We start from the raw sequence: 22,174 nt of genomic DNA on the forward strand, positions 1-22,174 counted from the left end.
TACTGTGGGATCCAAACACCGTAGAACACAGAACCTGGCATTTTAAATCCACCCAGTTTAGCAGAAAGCTTCGCATTTAAAAATGTGCACCAAACAGGTAGCTGAGAACAAGATGTAACAAACCTTTTATCTGCCATTGCAGTGCAACTGGTGCAACCATCGCCAGAATTTGCTGCTGCACAGAAATGGCAGTAGTATGAGTAAACTTTTTTCTCACAGCAACCTACAGAAGCTTGGAATCAACTTAAATCCTCCCTCTTCTGTCTTACTCCAAAGTGCAGTGGCAGAATTTCATATTGCTTGGAGATGTCTGTTTTATTTGGGGGAAAAAACATTTCAAGTACTTCATATGCTATTTTAGAAACACAGCCCAATATACTTCCTTGCACTGAATAAACCCCAACCCTGGTACTTAAGTGGATGGGGCTATAAATAATATAGACTACTCTTAAATCTTGAGAGCAATATTATACCAGAAGGATTCAGTCAATTCCAAAAGGCAGCACCCAGCCTGGGAAGTTTCAGAGCAATACCCTTCCCAGAGCAACTGCACATTCTCTTAGGGCACATTATGCCCCCATTCACACTGTTTACTGCTGCTGAGTACTTTTAAACTGAATTTGGAGGCAGAAATCCCTGCTCAGTGAATATATGAGTAGTATATGCTAGAAACAACAAAAATATTTTTTTTCTCTCAGTTTCACATTTTGTTTAAACTCTGGAAAGAGCTCCTCTCCTTGTGCTTTTGTATTTCATGGGCTTCTACTGCTTAATAAACCTACATGAAAGTCACAATTTTGAGGCGAACAGGGGATATTGCTAAACAGAGCTGAATTGTGTGGAGTGACAACACTCTTTCTTACTTTCTGTTACCCCTCTGAATTTTAAATCCTCACTTGTAGGAAAGCAAGGCAGTTACATTTACATGAGAGATACTGAGAAGTTGCAGGCAGGGACAGTTATGGATGGTCAGAATTAGAAAAATGGAAAGAGGACCTCAAGAGAAGGAAAATACAACAGGGTGGGATATCTCCGTGGTGAACAGGATATACTGTTTCAATCCACAAAGCATTTAAAACTTCTGGGTAGTAAAACCTCCATCATGTGCAGAGGTGGAGCAGCAAACACAAAGAAAACTTGTTATTGAGCAGATGAATCACCCTGATGCATTACTTGTAACCCAGCACACCAGCCTCTTTCCTTTGAGGTCAAGACCATGATTCCATCAAAATCCGGTTTCAATCTCAGACCATTTATCCATCCCAGTTAAGGAGAGGACAACTCTGCAGTTAAGTGTGCAGCTGCACTGACTTTCAACAAACTTCTAGTCAAAACCTAATTTCCTTGCTGGAGTTGTAAAAAACTTATTGAGACAACACAGGCCTGAAAACTGTAGAGTTACATATCTTTAATGACAATAAAATACTGGAATTGGGTTGTTTTGTTCCTCTGTCAGGTTATTATTAGAACTGAATAGCTGCAACATCAACTAAAAGTAGTGAAGAATCAAGGAGGAGTAAAGAGAAGGAAAATGGAAGACATTTATCAACATAAGAGTTAGATTAAAGGTTTGATGCCAGCAATGTGGTTTTTCTGAAAAGCACAAAGTCAACAAAGTAGACAGTCATAAGACCCATCAGAAAAATCCGGTAATGAGAGAAATTCCAAAAGTGTGCAGATTTATTTTTTTGGGAAACCTGAGAATTCTAACACCAGCTGTTTATATTGGGTTATCTCCTTTGGCATCAGCTGAAGTCTGACATGCATCCATCAGTGAAAACTCTAGAATTCCTACACTGTCCAAGTCTAATAATATTACTCCCAGTAGGTCTTTTGCAAACAGTTGTCATCTTCTACACGGTTGCAGTATAGGATAGTAACAATTCTACTTTCATGTTGAAACAATTACTTTATACTGAGTATTCTTTAAGATTTATTGTTTTAAAATATCTGAAATATAACAATTATGCTAAGGAATTTCTCAGTAGGTTTCCTGAAATAAACTACCATGGCATCAAACTTAGTGCAGAGTGTTATGTACCAGCCACCCACAATGTAATGCCCTAGCCTATTTTTTTTTTAATAAAAATATCTCTGTTGTCTTCTGGGTCTCTTACTATTTTGCTCTTCCTACAAGCCCCTGTCAAGAGATCAGTGACAGGCCACGTGCTCAGAAGCAGACAAGGCATTTCAGACTCTGTCTTCAAAATAGAGTCAGTAAAAGGTTACATGCTTTACACATTGTGTAATTCAAAGTAATTGTTGTTTGAACTACTGAAAATTAGTATGTGCTTAAGAAACAGCTACAAATGTTAGCCTAGAAAGTTTGCTTTGGCTGACATATTTTACCTTAATGTGATGGGTGGAAGGCAGTGGGTATAATCTAAAGCCACCTATGATTATGAGAGTGCTTGTTATACATTTATTTTTTATGGAATATATGGTTTGGTTGTGTTTTACCTCTGTTTTTCCACTCCCTGATGATTTACAGCATGGCTTTTACAGTTGTCTGGTGTTGTGAAAACACTGCTGAGCTTGCAGCTTTATTTTGATTCTAAAGCTGAACTGGTTTTAAGATGGAACTTAACCAGTTTCTGAGAAGGCCTATGTGACCTGAGTCACTGAAGGAGAGGGAAGGGAACTACAGGCTGTCCGTCCCACACTCTGCAGTTCAGACAAACCAAAGAATGGCTGCAATGAGTTCTTTTACTTGAGATGTGTTTATTAACTAGACAGAAGGCTATATATGTTATTCAAACAAAAGAAAATAGTTTTTTAAAATTAATGTAGACAAGAGCTTGCTAGTGTTTAAGTTTTGCATATCTTGCACCCTGAATGTCACAGACGTTCACTGACTACAAATTAATGAAGTATGGGCTGAGTCTTCTCAAAGAACCAAAGATTATATCCAGCTGATCACGGGGAGAGTAATTTTGTTGGTTTGTCTTCAACATCTAAACAAAGATGGCTTATTTTTACAAAAGAAGTAAGGACCACACTATGCACTTCACTCATTTAAGTCTGACTCTAACTTAATTAGAAGTTAGCTCATGAAGACTTGCCTGTTGCTAGGATTTCAGAAGATAGCTCCTATAAAAACAACACAATGGCAAAAAAAACAGTACAGCAATGAAAGTGTTGAGTTTTCCATGAATTTCAGCAGAAATTAACTCTATTAGGTTCTTAGAAAAACTCCTCCTTTGTTTGGTACATCTCCAAAGGCTACTAGGATAGAGTTCAATGCACCACTAACTCTTAATTTCCTGAGAGCAATCCAAGTGATACAAAATGGTATGTAAATAATACTGTGGTCACCAACAGGATGCTGTAAAAAAGTGGTGGTGGGAAAAGCTGAGGGCAGATTACAGCTGTGAGCAAGAGAAAATTCTCTTGGTGCATGGAATTTCCTACTATGCTTTCAATGCTTTCATCTGCTCAGTAAATTACACAAGTTTTACACTCACATAATAACAAAGTCCTCTCTACATTCGATTCGGCACATTACCTGAAGAAGCACCTTTGGAGTAGTAGCAATAATAATAATAATTCTAATAGTTATAATGTTATCCAATGCTAAAAGTGATATCATCTTGAAATTTCAAACAGATATAAAACTGTCACTCAATTCAGATTATTTATGTACTTCACCTTTAATGTCTACCATTTTGCTTCTAAAATTATTCTTAGACGAAGCTATAAAAGATTAACTATGTAGGTTCCCATTCCTTTTATCAGTTTGGCAATAAAGAACAGCTTTTTAGCATAACATCCGACACACTTCTTTGGAAAAAATAAAAGCTACAGAATTAAATGGGAATTTAAACATTAAATAAAACATTTCTACTTATGTAAAATGAATTCAAATAATATATACCTGCAGAAGTAATCTCTCAAACGCAAGGAAGTTGTCCCACTTGGAAGTCTGGGGGTGTTTCAAAGTCTGGACCGTGGCCAGCACAAGCTGCAGAAGACCACAATGATTTTCCAAAGCTTTGAGATTATTTCTGAAAAGCTGAATGTATGAGCTGAGCTGTTCTGGGGTGACTCTGCCTGTGGAAAGGAAAACAGGACACAGCATTCAGTGGTGGCAAATACAAATCCAGTTTTTTTTAATTATACCGAGTGGGTTATAGAAAACTTTAGAGGCTCTCTCCACTGTGGGCCTGATCCTACCTTCAGTGCAACCACTGGGAGCTTCAAGCTCCAGCAATAGGCCAGGACAAAGCCTTACTTCATCCATGAAGGTATGTGGTATGGCAGGTATTTAACAATACCCAACAGATGCTGACATAAAGGGTAATACCATTTTTTGTTTTCAGACATAGAGGGACATTAATTTAAGCTAGGGAAATAATACTTGGTGACTACTTCTAAACAATGGTCAATCTTTCTATTTTTATTAATAGTCCAATGGGAATTTGTGAGCCTTCTACCTTACACCAAACCCACACCCTCCAGCTGCTTCCTGAGGGTGCATTTTTGATCAGTGTTGACTCAAAAACATAGAGATAATGTTAGTGACTCAAGGAACTGTTTTCTGGAGCTGTTCTTGGAAGGGACACTTCCAAGGCATGACTCTTCAGTTTCTCAGATGCAGTCACCGTAGCATGATTTCACTCATTACTTGAAAATAAACATCCCGGTGCCCATACGTTGGCCTGTAGATCTTGCCTTAATAGAAGACTGAGGGGAGTCATTCAGGCCACACAAACACTACAGAATTAGCAGTTATTCCATCCAACATTAAAGTGCCAGCTAAAATGTTCAATCACTTTACATTTTAGAAATGATATGTTCCAGGGAGAAAGTCCTTAGTACCTCATCTGCCTCAAGAAAATTATCACAGACCACCACACATGCCATTAACACACAAGGAAAAATGGTGTCAAAACATCATCCTAATTGCAAGTCTGGTTGGACATCCAGTCCAGGGCTGTGTCCTGGTTTCTGGCAGCCTCTACCAGTAACGAATCATCTTCCTCAAGCAAACCAGACCTAAAGAGCAATGACATGTGAGATGGAGTGAGGTAGATCCTTTAACTTAAATGAAACAAGCTTTGGTGCCAGGAAGGCTGAACTGATCCTAGGTGGTTCATGGCTTAGACCACTCATCATTTTATTCAGTACTTTTCCGTAAGGGAGAGATCTTGTAAGACTGCCACAGTGTTTCTTCTCTGCATTTGGTTATATCATCACTTCACAAGGTGCTTCACCTGCCTCCATCTTTTCAGTATCACATAAATAGTGAATAAATGATTCCAACAGTGAATAAATGTTGAAAGCACTTTCTCTTAGTTTCAGTGATACCAATGGTGTTCTTTGGAATAGCATTTAGATTAGGGAGAGCTGTTAAATAAAGCAAAACCACACAGGCTCTTTATGTGAATTTTAATGGAAAGCATCAAAACAAAAAGTCAGCAAATTAACACACAAATCAAGCTGACACCACTCAGTAGGCCGGAGAGCTGACAAAAGGCTTCCACAGTTAACCCACATAGGCTAAAACAGCAACCACAGCCATGTGTGTTTTTAGACTAAACACTAGAGCTTTCAGCCTTGTTTTATTTCTTTTAAAGCTGTGGCAGGCAGATTTACATGGTGATTTGAAAGTGTGAGCCCATGATGCCTTGCAGCATACCTTGGATAATGTCTGCATTATTACCCAGAGCAGTCCTGATATATAGTAGCATGTTGAAAATCTGATAACTTGCTTCAATTGAGAAAACATGGAGTTGCCAGCCCTTCCCTCATATGAAACAGTAACATGGGAGGGCTTTCAAGACTTCTGATTTTCATTAAAATAAAAAAAATATCTAAGAGTTTTGTTCCATATTGTCCCTTGTGAAATTGAATCCAGATGCAGCACTGGATCAGTCTGAGATCCATTCAGCACCATTTCAGATAAACAATCAAATTCTTTCCCACCCTCAGAGTACCACCAAGAGAAAGTCCAACACATATGTAAACATAAGTGAAATCCTGACCTTAGTAAGTCATTAACAAAACTTACATTGGCATTAAAGAGTCCAGCATCTCATCTGTGATATTTACAATATCCATGGAACCACTTGGATCCTGGGTTCAAGAGTTCCATCCAATTTCTACACAGAAATCTCCCTGGACAGGTGGCTGATGCATACAAATGTTCCAGTAGATGAGGAAAGGAATTTGGGAAAGTGATTGGTGATAATCAGCAATTAAATGACTTTTCCTCAGGCCTAAATCCTCACCACCTTTCCTGCTGTTTGCTCACAGTGGGAGATTTCAGCACAACAGACTGAATTTAATCTAATCCCATTCCCACCAGCCTTCTACTTTTTCTAAAGCCCCTCTGCTGTTCCAAGTCCTTTTGTACTGCAACGTGGCAGACAGGTCCTATGAAATCAAAATGAGATAGATGCCAACCACATCATCGTATTTCAACTCTGATTTTGTTCTTCTGAAGCAAATCCAGAGATTCACAGGCAGAAGCAACTATGGGCAGCAAGGACTGCAGTCTAAGTGCCTTGCCCTGCTCTCTTCTCTTCCTGCCCCATCATGGTCATGCTCTGCTCCAAAACCTGACACATAGCCAGACATCTGTGGGAGCATCGAGATCTGACTCGTGAGGGATACATTATGCTGACAAAGCACTCGTTTATTTTTTAATTCCTGGTTATTGGAAGAAAGAGAAGCATGACCTCAACCTCCCTTAAAAAGTACCAAAAACCTTTCTTGCACAAACACTCATAATTCCATATTGTCTGGGAAGTAATCTTCACCATTAATAGTTACCAAGTGTAGCATGTGTGAAATAGGTACATTTATTCCAAAATCTGTCCACTACATTTAATCACGATACAGTACTCGATAAAAACAACATCTACTGCAAGCAACATCAGAAACAAAAAAATGTTTCAAAGCTTCACGCCTCTTCCCAAGTACAGTAGAAAGGATAAAATGAGTAGGTGGCAATGGGGAAATCTCACACTGAAACTCAAATATTAATAGAACACAGGAGGATGGGGAGCAGGGAAGGAAAACAGTAATGCTGATAGACTGATGATGCATGTAGTGCAGGAATTAATTCAGCTAAGAACCTGTGAATAGTTACTTAGGAACAAAGTATTTGTGCACCAAAGGAAGAACAAAAAATTAGTGTAGGGCTGAAACTGGACATTACAGAAGTAACAGAAACACGATGGACCAGGTACCAGTCTCACTACTGAAGAGCCAGTTCCATCCAGGAACACTGAAAGTCAGTGTGATGAACAGCTCTATATTTTAGTAATCGATAAACTGGGGATAAAAAGGAAGAGATAACAGGGACTAGGCTAGATTACAAAAAAAGAAAACTAATATTATATCCAAGAAATTGGTGAGAATTAACTGCCTTATTAGTCTGATATCAGAAAATCTTCAGGACAAATGTCCAAGGATAAAATACCTTGCATCACATAGGCAAGTGGGATAAAATGCAAAGTATATTTATCAAATAATATAATGTCAAATTGATACATAAACAATTAATGAATTAATTATAATGCACATGTATTTAGCATAGCATTAACTATGCCATAACCATATTCAAGTGATAAAAGACAAGGCTTAGAAGAATTGTAACATATGTAAGAAACTTCCAAAAGTAGACGGCAGGTAAAACACAGTAGAGAAATACTAGCATATGAAAAGAAAAAGTAAAATAAGAGTTTGCTTGTATGCACATGTACATATTTTTAGTACAAATTTTGGTACTAAACAGTGCCAAAATGGGTGCTGTCACAAGGCTGTGAAACATCATTAATATGGAAAAAGAGCAGAAGGCACAGCTGGATTGCTCTGAGCATTGTTTTAAAGTAAGTGGGATGAAATTTAACAGTATAAGGTACAAAATTATGCATTTTGAGGCTAGGATGAAAGCATCTGCTTTAAACTGGCAGTTAAAACCTGGAAATGAAAGAAGAAGAAATAACGTGTAGGCCTCCTTATTGTAAAAAAGCAGGTACAATCCGCACTGGGTGATATAGTTACAGTAAAAACAGGGCCATAGAAATGCCTCAGTACAAAGCTGCTCCCCCTGGAGCACTCCGTGCAGCTACAACCATCCCCATCCCTGCAAGTTTAACTCACAATTGTGCTGCCTGCACAGGGAGGCTTCTGTAACGATTAGGGGGACAGAGAACTTAAGTTAGGAAAGCAAACCAGAAATTCCTGACTTATATGGGTTCCCTGCCCCACGTGGCAAAAAATAAAGATCTCTATAAATGCATTAAAAAATGTTTACATTAAGGGTCAACATTGGTACAAAACCAATGGACATAATAGAGCATGAATATATTTACACAAGATATTAAGAAACATGTCCCTGTATCAATCGATATTCCAATAGTGGAGATGAGTAGAGGCAAACTAATTTAACTTGTCCTAAGGTAAGGTTTGATGAGTGTCTAATGAGCAGTTGCATAGATGCTCACAAGACTTAATTCAATACAAATGGCCCCCATCGATCCTTCACTCCTACAATAAGTAATTGGCAAACATATTGTGACATACAGATGTTGAGTTCCACCTCCAGCTTTCAAGAACTCAGAGCAGATCCCAAAAGACCAACAGATCACCTTTGCCAACTTCTAAGTTACAGAAGCTGTACCTTGTCTGTAAAAAAAAAAATAATTGATATAAATGATTTTTTGTTAAATATGAAAATAGCAGCACTCAATACCAACATCTGCAACACTCTATCATATATAAAATGCAGTTAATACTACGTACACAAATGATGATGTACAGTAAGACTGAAGGGAAGAAATAATTCTACTATGAGTAAGGCAGATCACTCAAGTTAGACATATTGAGGCAGAAATTACCAGCAACTAATATTAAAGGTCTGTCAAAAATCTGTTTCTGAGTAGTGAGAGTAGCCTGAGTAGAAGAGAAAGACTTTCACCTCAACAGTTAAACTAAAAGTTAACTAGACAAACCACATTTGTAGACATCAAGACACAATTCCACAATATGACAATTTTCCATTTTAAATTAATGCTGCAGTCTACATAGTGCAACACAGGCATTGCTTCAAGAAAATAATTATTTTTCAAGATAGATTTACTGGTAGAAGCAAATTTTTACAATTCAGAATCCCAAAGTGCATTTTTTTTTAATGTAAGGATTTATGGATGAGCGAGGTGTCTAAAGAGCAAAGGTCAGATTTATCAATGTGCTGTTGCAAACATACAGTCTTTATTTTTTCATCTAACACTTAGTTAATTATCTCCATAGGGACAAGAAAACAAGTAAAGAGGAAAGTACATTTTGTGACTGATTGAATAAATAAGTGGATGCTTTTCCAAGACTACAAGAATCGCCAAATACACATAGCTTTAAACTTAGTTCAGTTTCATGCAAGAGCATTTTGAGCTTCAGTGGCCAGAGTGCTTTTGCTGAGGTCCATTTTTCACTTGACAGAACCAAGAATCAGAAATGGACTTGGCACACTTATGTTCACAGGTGAGATTTTTCAAGGCAGTAGAGGGCTGAAAAATTCCAAATAAATTGTTTTCCTCATCCACAGTCTTAGGAATACGGACCTATCTCCCCCAGCAGCTTGTCCCGATCATGTCCAATGCTGGATACTTGTGAGGAATGCAGAAAACCCTCATAGTGCATGAAGCCAATTGGACAATGGTGCTGCTAAGGGAGTCAGATATTTTGCAGACTAAGTGAGAGCAATTTAGTAGGATGGATGACGCCCTTTGTGTCTCCTTGTTAGTGTAATTTCCAGATGTTATTCTTATTAACTCTAAATGTTTTTGTGTTTCTTAGGAAGTTTCAGTAACACTCTTCAACAGCAAGTACCACAAAAATAATTTTGTCTCAACTTTTGTTTAGTTAACTTAAAAAAGTCATCCAGTCCTTAAACTGTTAATAAAGACGAGAAGAACGCAAACTACTCCCTAGTTCTTTGGAGAGATGAAAAGTAGGCCAGTATTAGATGCTGCTTGGCTGGCTTCTCCAGAATCAGGCTCTGGACCTGAAGAATGCTAAACTTCACAGCAGACTGAAAGCAGATGTCACAGGCTTATTTCTAAGAGCACACGCTCATCTCCCACAAGCACAAACCCATCTGCTATGGGACTGATGGTCACTTGTATGCCTGCCTCCCTTTTCTGTTGCTGGAGCACTAGTATTCAGACAACCCCATGGTCACAGGTACGACAACAAACAGCAAGTCCCCACTGCAGCAGCCCCATGGTAAGTCCACCTTGGAGGCCGAGCAGCCCTGAAGTACAACCAAAACTGCATGGCAGCAGCAGCCTCCCACAGGACTGTGCCACTGAGGAAGAGCCGTGACCAGCCTTCCTCCCTCGCTGGCCCTGACAGACCCCCATTCTTCCTGCTACCTTGGCAGCAGCTGCAGAACATGGGCACTGAAGCTCGGCCGCTCTGCCCTGCCTAGCATGGGCTTTCCAGTACAGCTCAAGTCACTCCAGACTGATGGACCTTCAAAGAGGCAGAGTCTTTCATCCGTCACACATCTGAAGGTGTGCGCTCCAGTGGCTTTCAAGGACATAGAAGTAATTGACAATGGTGGCAACTATGCTGAGGTTTAGCAAATCCTGGAATAGAGAACAAATAAGGCTGGACTCTATTTACCACTCAACTAAGACTTGCCATAGGAGCCTGAACATCTAACCCAACTTGGCTTCAGTCTCATCAGTTGTAACATTGAGTTAGTTTTCTCAAAAGCAGTTTATTTTTTATCACTAGATGTGTAGGGTATCATCAAATCCTTGTTTTAACAGTGTTCCTATATAGATAATTTATATTCACACAAGTGCCATATGCTATTTTAGCCTTCTCTGCTAATTAGCCTCAGTCTTTTATTACAAAACGAAAACCATGCTTAAATATCAGTTGTTACTATTCTTTCAAAATTTTTAAAACAAAGAATACTTGATCAATTAGGTGAGACAATTGTAACTAAAGCACTCTAATGCAATCTTCAAGATTTTCAGTTCTAAGCATCTAAATGCAGATGCCTAAATACGATGCCGGTTATAATTTACAGTTCCCACATTATCTACATTTTCAGGTTTCCCAGTACATTCAGAAGCTTTTGACAAACATAACTGGTAGCCTATGTGACTCAATATACATTGATAATTTTTTCTTTTTAGATCTTCAGAGATTTTTTTTTTTTTTTTTTTTTTTTTTAAATGCATGGCCATTTCAACCCATTCTTTCCTTCTTTTTGTACTCTACCATTCAGTTTCTCATTTTCATTGGTAAATCAGTATGAACAAAAAAGTAACAACCAACAGTAGCCAGCATCTACAATATTCTATGGTTGCCCTCCCAAATGTCAAAGCAAATTTCAGAACTGTTTGAATAAATATGTGAAATCTTATCTTCCAGAATGAAGCTTCCTATGAGTCACCATCTATATTAAACTTCCAATTAAATACTGGCATACCATGGTTTCTCAAATGCCCTTCTTAATCTTGACTAAATATGTATCACGGTTGTATTTTGTTACCTTACTTTTCACCTATTCAACCAGGTTAAAAACAGTGAGCACTAGGCCAAGTCCCAACCAGAGGGTCTCTAGCCCTAAAAAAACCTAACCCTTGAAAACAGTAATTCACTGTGACTGTGAAGCGACTTGAAATCTGCAAATTTGGGTGAATCATCTCCTGGATGCTTTAAAGTTCTCCAGAAATGAATTAACTTGTTTGTCTTAAAATAACATGCCCAAAGGATTTCAGGTGGCTCACGCATGTCCTCATTTAGCACTAAGACATATGTTTTCAGACACTGAGCACTTCAGAGTGTTCTTGGCCGGCTGTCCTACAGAAAGAGAGGTCGTTGTTCTTCTTTGGTACATTGTTCACAGGACTGATTATTTCTTTGACGATTTCTGGAAGACTTCTGCAGCTGAGAATATCCTAACAATCATTTTGGGTGGTAAGCAAATAAATAGGGATGGAAAACATGATGAAGTATGAGTATGTACGTACGTAATTCACCATGTCTCTTGTGTAACGAGTCAACTTTTGTGAGACTGAACGATGAGACTTACACTATTATGCTAGGAAAAAAAAAAAAGCACTGGGCAAACCACCCAGTTTTACTATATTGCCACATTCCACCTCAAATATTACTTCAGAGAATTCACAAGTGCGCCAGCACATACTCTGTTTTTGGTTTAAACCCTTCAGCACAGGCCGTTCTCCGTGATGCTTTGCTCCCTTTACTACAACAATACATCACTTTCAGCTGCTTTCTTCCAATGTGTTCCCCTCTTTTTTTAACTAGATGGCTCTTTTCTTGACATGAATGAATTCTTAAGCCCCTTCTGTCATCTGGTGAAACACACAAAGCACGGTATGTAGTGCTGATCCCCAGAGTTGCCCCAGTGTCCCAGCAAAGCACAGGTGCCACGCGTCTCCCCTGTGTGCCAACCACACACCAGAATCAGCATCTCCCGACCCTTATCCATGAACTCTCCTTCTGATATCAAACAGAGTCATTATGGGTAGCACACGCTATTAAATGAAGATATCACAGAGCACGTGTACAGCGAGCTGTATCTTACTTCCAGCCATGCTGCTTCCCTACAAATATAAAAAACAGCAACTGCAATAAATTTCCTTTCCTTGGACTTAATGAATACATGCTTTATTTTTCACCCAGGTTCACAGAGTCTTAATGGACCTGCTCCAGTGTTTTTAACCATGTCTTGAACATCACAAACGGAGAGTCTACAAGTACGGTGTTGTTCGGTTGGCTGGTTGGTTGTTTTGTTTGATTTTGTTGTCTGTTTTGTTGTTGTTTTTTAAATCAAATTCGAAACTTCAACATTTTTATTTTCAAGACTGAAAAGATACAACAGAAGACACCATCAGCAAAAAATAATCTTAGTGAATAAAAGAAATCTCTGGTATGTACCTGAAAAAATACCAGATAAATTTTAGCAGAGAACAGAAGATGGCAATACAATTACTTTATTTCAGGAAAAGGCATCACTCTTCAGTAACCAAATAATAGTATTTTTCATGCTTTGCTTTTATATATTTGATTATTTATATTTTTGTATATACATAAAATCAGCTTATTTCTATAGATTACTGATCTAGTTTTATAGCTACTACTGACTAATGGGTAATCAAAAACCGGAAGAAGCATTTCAACCTCTCCTGGGCAATTTGCTTTGTTTACTTAGACATGTTAGAAACGCTGTGATCCACTACAGATTCCAGCCAGTCAAGAAGTCCTGTACTTATGACATCTCTCAAAACAACACGAGCTAGTAGTTTCTGAAAAAAAAGATAGCAGTTATATCTGTTCAAAAGCTGATTAATCCTTTAAAGTGAATGAACAATACCTTAACACTTGTTTGCAATTCAGAGATGCATGATTCAGTTTATGCAAATATTTTTTTTATTTCCACAACATATTCTGTTTCTATGATGCTATATTTTAAAACTCTAAATATTAGTGAGATCTACTTACAATCTGGTTTGTTCTCAAAGGGGATTATTTGACCTGACTCTTATATCTCAAAATGAGTATAAAAATGATTTCAAGAGATTGTGTGATGAACCATGGTCAGAATACTCTTTAAAAAGACAGTCATTTAAAAATATTTGATGAGATTTATAAAGCATGGCTGTAAGTATTAGGAATGCAGCTTTACATTTATGATAATCCTTAAACACGCCCTAAAATAAACTAAACATATTTGCAAGCAAATGCTATTTAAATTTTTAAGCTTTTAACCCACAAAGTCTTTTCCGCCAAAACATACACACTGTAAAAATTAATAACAACGTACATTTATGTTAAATATTTGTTTCAAAACTTCAACAAATGTTCATCTGTACACTGATGTTTACTCCCAACTATTGTGAATGTTATGTAAATTTTCTGGAGAAAGACCACATTAATATAGGCTTTTTTTCACAGTACTTTTATTAAGACAAAAAAACTTCATACTGAAGTTAATATAAGCTTTGCAGTATTATGTTAACAAAGAATACAAATAATGAAATTATATATTTGCAGAACTCCTGCAAGAGCAACACACCGCTGTTTTCTTTTAAATTTTTAAGAATTATCTTCAACTCTAATCACAACCAGAAGGAGATCTGGCCACAAGTTGATATTAAAGTGTTTGAGTTTACCATCCATAACAAAAATTAAAATTTAAAGATTAGGAAAAAAAAGAAAAAAGGACTTAAAAAAATTCCAGACACATAGAAAGGCTATTGTCACCACACTCTCTCCTTAAAAGGAACAGTAAGGTTAGCTAAATAGCCCTGTATCCATCTGCCAACTACAATTTAATCAAAGATAACATACCACCAGCACATTTCTCTGTTTCACACCACTGCACAGGGTTCTGTGTTTCACTTGCATCTGCTAACTGTTTTATAGCAGTCAAGTGTGAAGTAAATGAGGTATGAGACACTAGTATGGCATACTTTACAGTTTTGTTGGGATTTAAACCATTACCCATCTTACACTCACAAGAGACTATCTAGCATGCCGTAGGTTATTCATTGATCAAAGACAAAGCTGCAGTAAGAGATTAAAACACCTTTACTGAAACTTTGTAACTTAACCTAGGATTAAAAACCTTTAAGATATAACAAGAGCCTAGGGTAAAACATGGTACTTGCTACTCCAGAGCTAACTGAAGTCTTTCATTTAACATAAAATAGGTGTGAGTAGTCCCAATATTACACTTCTTTCTTTTTTTTTTTATGGTAATTTACATGATGCATAATGCAGTAGTTTAGTCATTAAAAACCAACAAAAAATCCCAAAACACTCTGGAAAAACAAACAAACAAATCAACCCAAGCAAACCACACTCACAACACTCAGAACAAATCTGAGCAACACTGGATTTCCTAAACCAGCACAGCAAAAAGCCATTTACAGTCACCTGCAGAGAATACCTTCCTAAAATTTGAAGGAGAAAATTTGCCTCCAAATAAATGTATTGCAATAGAGCAAGTAACATGATGCTTTGCAAAACTTCTATTTTTTTCTAATACTATTTTGAGTAACTTCAGTTTTAGATTAAAAAAGTCTCTGCTAACCTGTTTTGTTTAAAATTTGTTTCATTTCATCATGAGTTCACTTCACAATACCTGCCGCAGTCTCCTCCTCTAAATTAAGCATGTTTTCTTTAACCACAACACAGGACTCAGTAACTCCCAGGACCACTTCCAAACCCATTCCCAAAAGCTACAGCTCTTGTTGCAGTAAGAGAACATTCCACATCATTCTTTTCATCTCAGCAATTAAGATGAAGATTGGGTATTTCTAGGTACTTTTTTCAGCCAGGGTGTGTAAATGACACGGATGTTCTATCAACATTTTTCCTCTCTTCTCTCCTCAACGAGATAGAATTTAGCATGGATATTTCCCAGAAAAAAATCTGTACTTCAGGGGTCTAACTGATACTCTGCTGTTAAGGATAGACAAAGCAGTGCAGAAGTAACAGGCAGATGTAAAGTGGTGTTTTCCCCAAGCCATAAAGCAGCACAACTATGAAATACCATTTAAGGGAAAGGTGAGAGACAGAAGGAAAGAAACTGGTAAACTATTTAAAAGAAAAAGAATTGGCTCAATCAGCTGAGCAGCTACGAGACAGACAGAGCTGGGTAAGAACTTCCAGCTACCTACAGCCACCTTTACTGCTTTAGGCTTTTCTTCTTCCTCATGAAATACACTGCACTGCTCCGCCAGTTCAGAGTTCCTTCACCTTCAAACTCATTGAAAGTAAAGAGTCACAGTCTGTGTCTGGACCTGGCACAGTAACTCTTTTTCAGTCCTCAAGCTCTTGCCCAAATAAAACAAATACCATTAACAACAGTAAGTTTAAGTAACTGTGCATAAAAAGACCTCTTATTTTTATAGATTTCCAGTGTCTGAGCAAAAGTCCATCAAGAAGGATTAAAATTTATTGTTTGCTAGCACAATATTTCAACATTTGGGACACAGCAGCTTCCAGTTCTCTTTTCAGCTTCAGAAAAAACAGCACTCACTAACACATTTCATGGATACTTGTAGACACTAGCAAGTCTTTTGCCACATTCAACATGCCATTTTGTAGTAATCATAAAGTCCTTTCTTTGCCCCCCTCCAGCCTTTATTTCAACTTCTCCTGTGTTTCTTTAATTTGCAATAGTCTTAACAGTGGATCTGTGACCTAAACCACTCTGAATTTCAGGATGAAGTGTGTCTGCCAAGTTGCACAGGAATTAGCTGTATGCCCTTGCAGCAACAGAAGCGAAACGTACTGGGTGGCATCAGCACAAACTCAGCCAGCAAGCAGAGGGAAGTAGTTATAACCCTCTATTTAGTACTCGTGAGACAGCATCTGGAGTATTGTATGGAGTTTTGGGCTCCACAGTACAATACACACAGGAGTGGGTCTAGTGAAGGACACTAAAATGATTTAGGGGGCTAGAGAAAATAATGCACAAGTACATGGGCTTGTGAAGTTTCAAGAAATGGAAGCAGAGATGTGATCTACTTACTGTCTTCAAGGACATAATGAGTGACTACAGAGAAGACTAAATCAGACATCTTGGAAGCTCACAGTGAAAGGACAAGAAGCAATGGCCACACACTGCACCAAGTGAAAAATCAACCTATACATAAAGGAGAACATTTTCTCCATGAGATAAGTTAAGACTCGTGCAGGGTACCCAGAGAAGCTGTGGAACTGTCATCACAGAATCACAGATTGTTAGGGATTGGAAGGGACCTCAAAAGATCATCCTCAGACATACTCAAAAGTCAGCTGAACAAGGTCCAACACATCTATTCTAACTCTTATGCTGTCCTTGGTTTGAGCAGGGGATTGAACTACATGACCTCTAGAAATCCATTCCAACTTAAAATTATTTGAAAATTCATCCATATTTGCTGATACTGCTCCTTCTGTGCTAAGCTGAAGGCAGTCATCAAGAAGTGCAAATCTCCTGGCAATCCTTTTCAGTTAACTTCATATTACAGAATTCTTTCTCTGCCATGCACTTGATAAAAAAGGATGCATACCTGTGCTCTCAAAATGAGCCTTCTGCTGCTGTCTTATTTTCCTCTTTACCACAAAGCCTCTGCCATGCTGTTGTTTCCACACTAACAGCAATTTCCAAGCCCAGTAAGCACTCCATTCACTTCTCAACCTGCACAGGATTCAAATCAAGACCACCAGTGCTTGCTTTCACCTCATAAAGCACACATTTCTTTCAACTATAGAAACCTTTATGTGCTAGACTGAAGAAGAAGGGATGGAGGACAAACTGAAAAATACGCACATGGACATCACACCTCACATAGTTTCAGTTATTCTGAAGCATATTTGTTTTCTCTTTCAAGCAACTGTTATGTATTCTCAAGGCTGCTACTCTATGTATCAGCAGGTGAGACTGAAAAAGGAACTGACACACCACTTTGCTGAATTCAGCATCTAACTTTGAAAGAAGCATAATAATTAGTGCAAGGATGGTACCACAGGTGGTGATGCTTCTAGGCAACACTACACACAAATGCAGTGTCACTTACTGATGAAAGACAAACTGCTCTGCTCCTGAATATCTCTCCATCTCAGCTATTTTGTCACATTTCCTGAAAAACAGAGAACTTTGTTGGCAGGAATATCAGTATCTTTCATCCTTTCTGTTCTATCTAATGAGCTACAGAGATGACCTGAAAAGTTTAGTTGCTTAAGAAAAACAGTTACATACTCTTTGCACATCTGGAGCTTGGACCAACCTCTCTGTCCTAGACTGGCAAAACCAGGTGACTATCAGAAGATGGGATCTACTTATGTGAACACTCTGACCATACTCAACAGGATTGAAACCTTGAACTTCATCCTAGTGTAACACTGCAAGGTGACACAGCCATAAGATCAATTTCTTTCTACAGTTCTTAATATGGTAGTGACTATTCAGAAAGACGGTCTTCATCAAAAGTTATCAGGGAAAGCCTAACTCATCTATATTCAAGGAGCATTCCTCCGGGAATGCAAATGCCTACACAGAAGCCTCCCAAATAGGAATGTATCCAAAACATTCAGAAACACTTCAAACTTTTCAAAAACTCTAGCACTCTGAGAAGCAAAAAGCCTTCCTGCCTCCAGGGGTGAATGATGCAACATAACATCTGCTGTATTGACCATCATGGAGATCGGGAACATTTGCTTCAGGTCAAGACTTCGTTTTTAGTCGCACTACAGGGAGAAATCAGGAACTCAGTATTGCAACAGGCTGGAAAAAACAAATCTCCTTGGCTAGATAGTCCCACACTGCAAGACTTCCGTTACTTTTGACAAAGCAAAGAACAGACTAATTTAACTCAGGAACTGCCTACTCAGGATCCAGGTTGCGTAGTGGAAGGAGTTCAGGTCTGAGACAAGGAGCATCCCCTCTCCTTGGAAAACTGCCCCGAGAACACCGGTGAGCCCCTAGAGCAGGACGGTGAGACCCATCGTCTGGAATTCGGGACATCTCAGGCTGAGCCAGGCCTGTCTCAGTCGAGGTGGTCCGGGCAGCCTCCCGCTTCATGGGGATTCACAAAAGGAGACTTTGGCTGCTTCCTCACCAATTCTGCAGCTGCTTTCCCGATGGGTCTGGAGACCAGGTAAGCCGGCAACGGGGCAATGTACATAAACATCCCAAGAAGCAGTCTACCATATGATCTCTCTGCACAACTGGGGGCTGCAGTGTTTCCCAAGCCCAGCTGTTACCCAGGTACCCACCGTGTACCCAGAGATATGCTTTAGGAGGGATTCAAACACCCTGCAGATAACTTTGAGCCCTGCAATGTCGATCTGCCTTCTCCTCCTTTGTAAGTACCTCAAACCCAGACTGACCTTGTCTCACTACTTGTCTCCATCACAGAATTGTCCTAATGGGTGGCCAAGGTGCATTTAGGTATCAGAGATCAGGCTTGATTTATCTGGAAAGATAAGTACATACTTATCTACTTTATTATAGCTCATTTTCTTAGTGGGTAGCTTTTATCCCAATAGTTTACTACAGGAATTCATGGTCTTGAATCTTGAATATTTTTGCATCGATCTTGTGAAGAACAAACAGCATGTTAAACACCATTACAGTCCAATGCAACTTTTCATCAATTAAAAAAAAAAATGTACATTTTATATTCATAATGTTTTTAGATAAGGTATTCTTCTACATTTTCCTGGCCATTTTAAGCTATTTTTCTAACTCAAAAAGTTTTTTCATATCTCTGAACTCAAAATGTTTTTTCATATCTCCAGGACAAAATTTCAGGATCTTTCCATTTCTACTCAGAGTTCAATTCAACATATGCACACCAGCCCATCTGAAAAAATTACAGTACTCCTGAAGTTTTGCTGATTTTGTAGTGAGCTTGATTTTTAGAACTGCATTTGTACAGCTCAAATAGAAAGAAATTAAAAGGCTTTTCTTCTTTTAACACAGGCTCATGTAACAGCACATTGCACTTTGTTTCTGTTACTAAACCAGACTTTCATCAGTCTCCATGCCAGTAAAAAGACACAATAAAGGAATTCAGACTCGATCAAGGTTTACTGTGGTCTTTTCAAAGAGAAGACCAAGGGTGCTTCTAAAGCAACAAAAGAACATTTGTAGCACAGTTTTTACCACCGCCAAATACTATGCTAATAGCAAAGCTTTCAACAAGAGATTCATAGGCTGCCATGTTCAGAAGATGATTAAGATATGTATCAGGCCTATGAAGAACAGAATGGGAAGAAGAGGAATGGAAAAACCAGCAACCTTTCGGCTGTACTGTAAGTCAGGCTGCTGCCTCTGAGCAGAACTCCTTACAGTCCCTTACCTGGAGAGGTGAGCAGAAGTAATTATTTGCAATCTCACTTGAATTTAGCACAAACCTATAAATCTCACCAAAAGCTATTCTGATGATCTTCTACACTGTCTTCCAAAGAGCTTTTCAACAGGAGACTTAATTATTTAAATAAAATAGATTTCCTTAAATGCCAGGGCTTTTATTACACCAAATTAATTTACACCTACACAACAGGCTACCCGACCAGAACTTGGCAAATACTTATCTTCCCCAGATACTGATCACTTAGCTATCCCAAACACAAATGGGACTGCCTCAGAGGCAAGATGGAGCTGATGTAGTTCTTAAAAATTGTTGTTCATGGCTTGCTTTATTTTTTTCTGTGTGTATGTGCACATAGGTATACAGATACGGAATATTTTAATGCCTCTTTATTTAAATAGGCATCTAGTAAAAGACAGACACCTGTTTACTGTTTTGGGAAATGTATCTACCTGAAAGGGTTAAGGCAAAACTTAGGTGCAACTACTATGCTAGTAACACGGTTTCAACACATTTATAGCATCCTGTAAAGAAGGGGCTCAATGTCAGCATGCCCACAGTAAGGAATACCAAAGAAATTCTCCCCAAAAGTCAATACTGGCAGCATTACTAAACTCCACAGGAAATCACATCTTCAAAACCCATATACCCATGTAATGTATTTATGGATGCAATTAATTAAACAGTAAGTAAGCTGGATATAGCACATGTAAATCCTTCATACTGGCTAGAATTCTGCACAGGGCTTTGCCTGCCTTCTTCAAGGTGGACCTCAGAAAATCAAACACACTACCTAGCTACACAGCTCAGGTTTTGTTGTGTAAGGAAAGAGCAAAGTAGCTCCATAGCTTTGTGTGCTAGTCGGTTTTATGGACCATCGCTTCCCACTTTGTCTCCCTCTGTAATGCGGTTTCCTAAGACTTGCAATTCTTCCTTAAAAAATACACAGCATTTTAAAAGGCTTGCAATGAACAGCTCTGGACAGCTTACTAGCCTGCATCACTTGCTGGAATTTTTAACAACAGTGTAGTTCTTTCACAGATATAGTGAAATTACAGATAAAAATACACTTATTCCTCAGACATAAATGGAGGAAAAAAAATACAAATGTTCCTTGAAGATGGTATAAAACCACTTAATGGCCCACCCAAAAACCTCAGTATGAGATGGCTACAGAAAGAGGAGAGAATGTTGCCCTATTTAAGACCATCTCCATGACATTTGTAAATTGAAACTGGGCTTTCTCCAAGAGTCCATCCACCAAAACCTTCAGTAAAATGTTGCCAGCTTATCTTCAGCCACCTTCTTTCTATGCTGATCTCTCCTGAAACAGTCAAAAGGATTTCCAGGCATCCCCACTACCACTTCCCTGGATACAACTAATAAAATCTACTCAGCTCAAAATTTGGACAAAATTCTTCATTTCCTTTATTTCTCCTTCTTCCTCAGAACTTCTCTCTCCACTCCTCCTGATTTCAGCAGGAAAAAATGGAGCTCCCGGTGGCATTTGGGACATTTGGGGGTGTTGTGTGTCCTCCCACAACTGCCAGGGCTCCCGCCACACGCAGCCAGGCAGAGAAAGAGGAAAGCCGCGCGTCAGGCACGTTGCTTGCCAGGGAAACGTAGGCAAGCACACGCAGACCTCAGAGTAATGATCAGCCTTTTAAAGCCCAGAAAACAACAGAATTTATTTTCCTTGCACTGAAAATACGGAAACAGGATGGGATCGGGTTTCTCACCGCTGCACAGGGCTCCTGTGCTGCCATTGTCACACGTGATGCAGCTTTTCACGCAGGTGGCCACTGCAGGAGGGCTCAGCTACACCAAATGGAATTCAAAGCTTTGCTTTCAAATGTAATTCACTCCTTATTTCTGGGAGGGGGGGGAAGGAAAAAAAGTAGTAGCAAAGAAAATACTCTACCATCTGACACAGCTGGTCTTGGTAAAGAAAGTAAGAGGCAACTTTCATGCTAGAAAAACTCTCTTACATTTAATATTAGGGCCATAAAAAGCTCAGAAAATATCCTAAGTGTTGGGAAAACCAGTGTGCAATCCACCAAGATCTTCTGATACAGGCAGAACCTGAGGTAAAAATCATAAAAACTCAAGTCTAAGCACAGAAAAGAGAGAAAGTATTTCTCTTCTCTCCAGCCAGTGTTGCCTCATACCACAGCCGCAAGAAGGAGCCTTTCAACTAAAACACAGCAATCGGGACCAGAACAGGCCACCAGAATTTTTCCTTCTCAGCAAAAGCAGCAATTGATAAACAACACAATTTCCAGCTTCTCTACAAAGAACTAAGATGTTCTGTAGCG

At 38.7% G+C, this 22,174-nt stretch overlaps 1 protein-coding gene across 1 annotated transcript in view; it reads right to left on the minus strand.

Annotated features, from left to right (window-relative positions):
* The window catches only part of SCFD2 (sec1 family domain containing 2), a 197,899-nt gene that overhangs the window by 138,951 nt on the left and 36,774 nt on the right, over positions 1-22,174 (minus strand). Inside the window, exon 4 of the mRNA XM_021285832.2 lies at positions 3,875-4,050. Within this exon, the coding sequence (XP_021141507.2) occupies positions 3,875-4,050 (176 nt within the window). The remainder of the gene's footprint in view (positions 1-3,874; positions 4,051-22,174) is intronic.

The sequence above is a fragment of the Columba livia genome, chromosome 4 (assembly GCF_036013475.1).
Source record: "Columba livia isolate bColLiv1 breed racing homer chromosome 4, bColLiv1.pat.W.v2, whole genome shotgun sequence".
In the NCBI taxonomy this organism is placed as follows: domain Eukaryota; kingdom Metazoa; phylum Chordata; class Aves; order Columbiformes; family Columbidae; genus Columba; species Columba livia.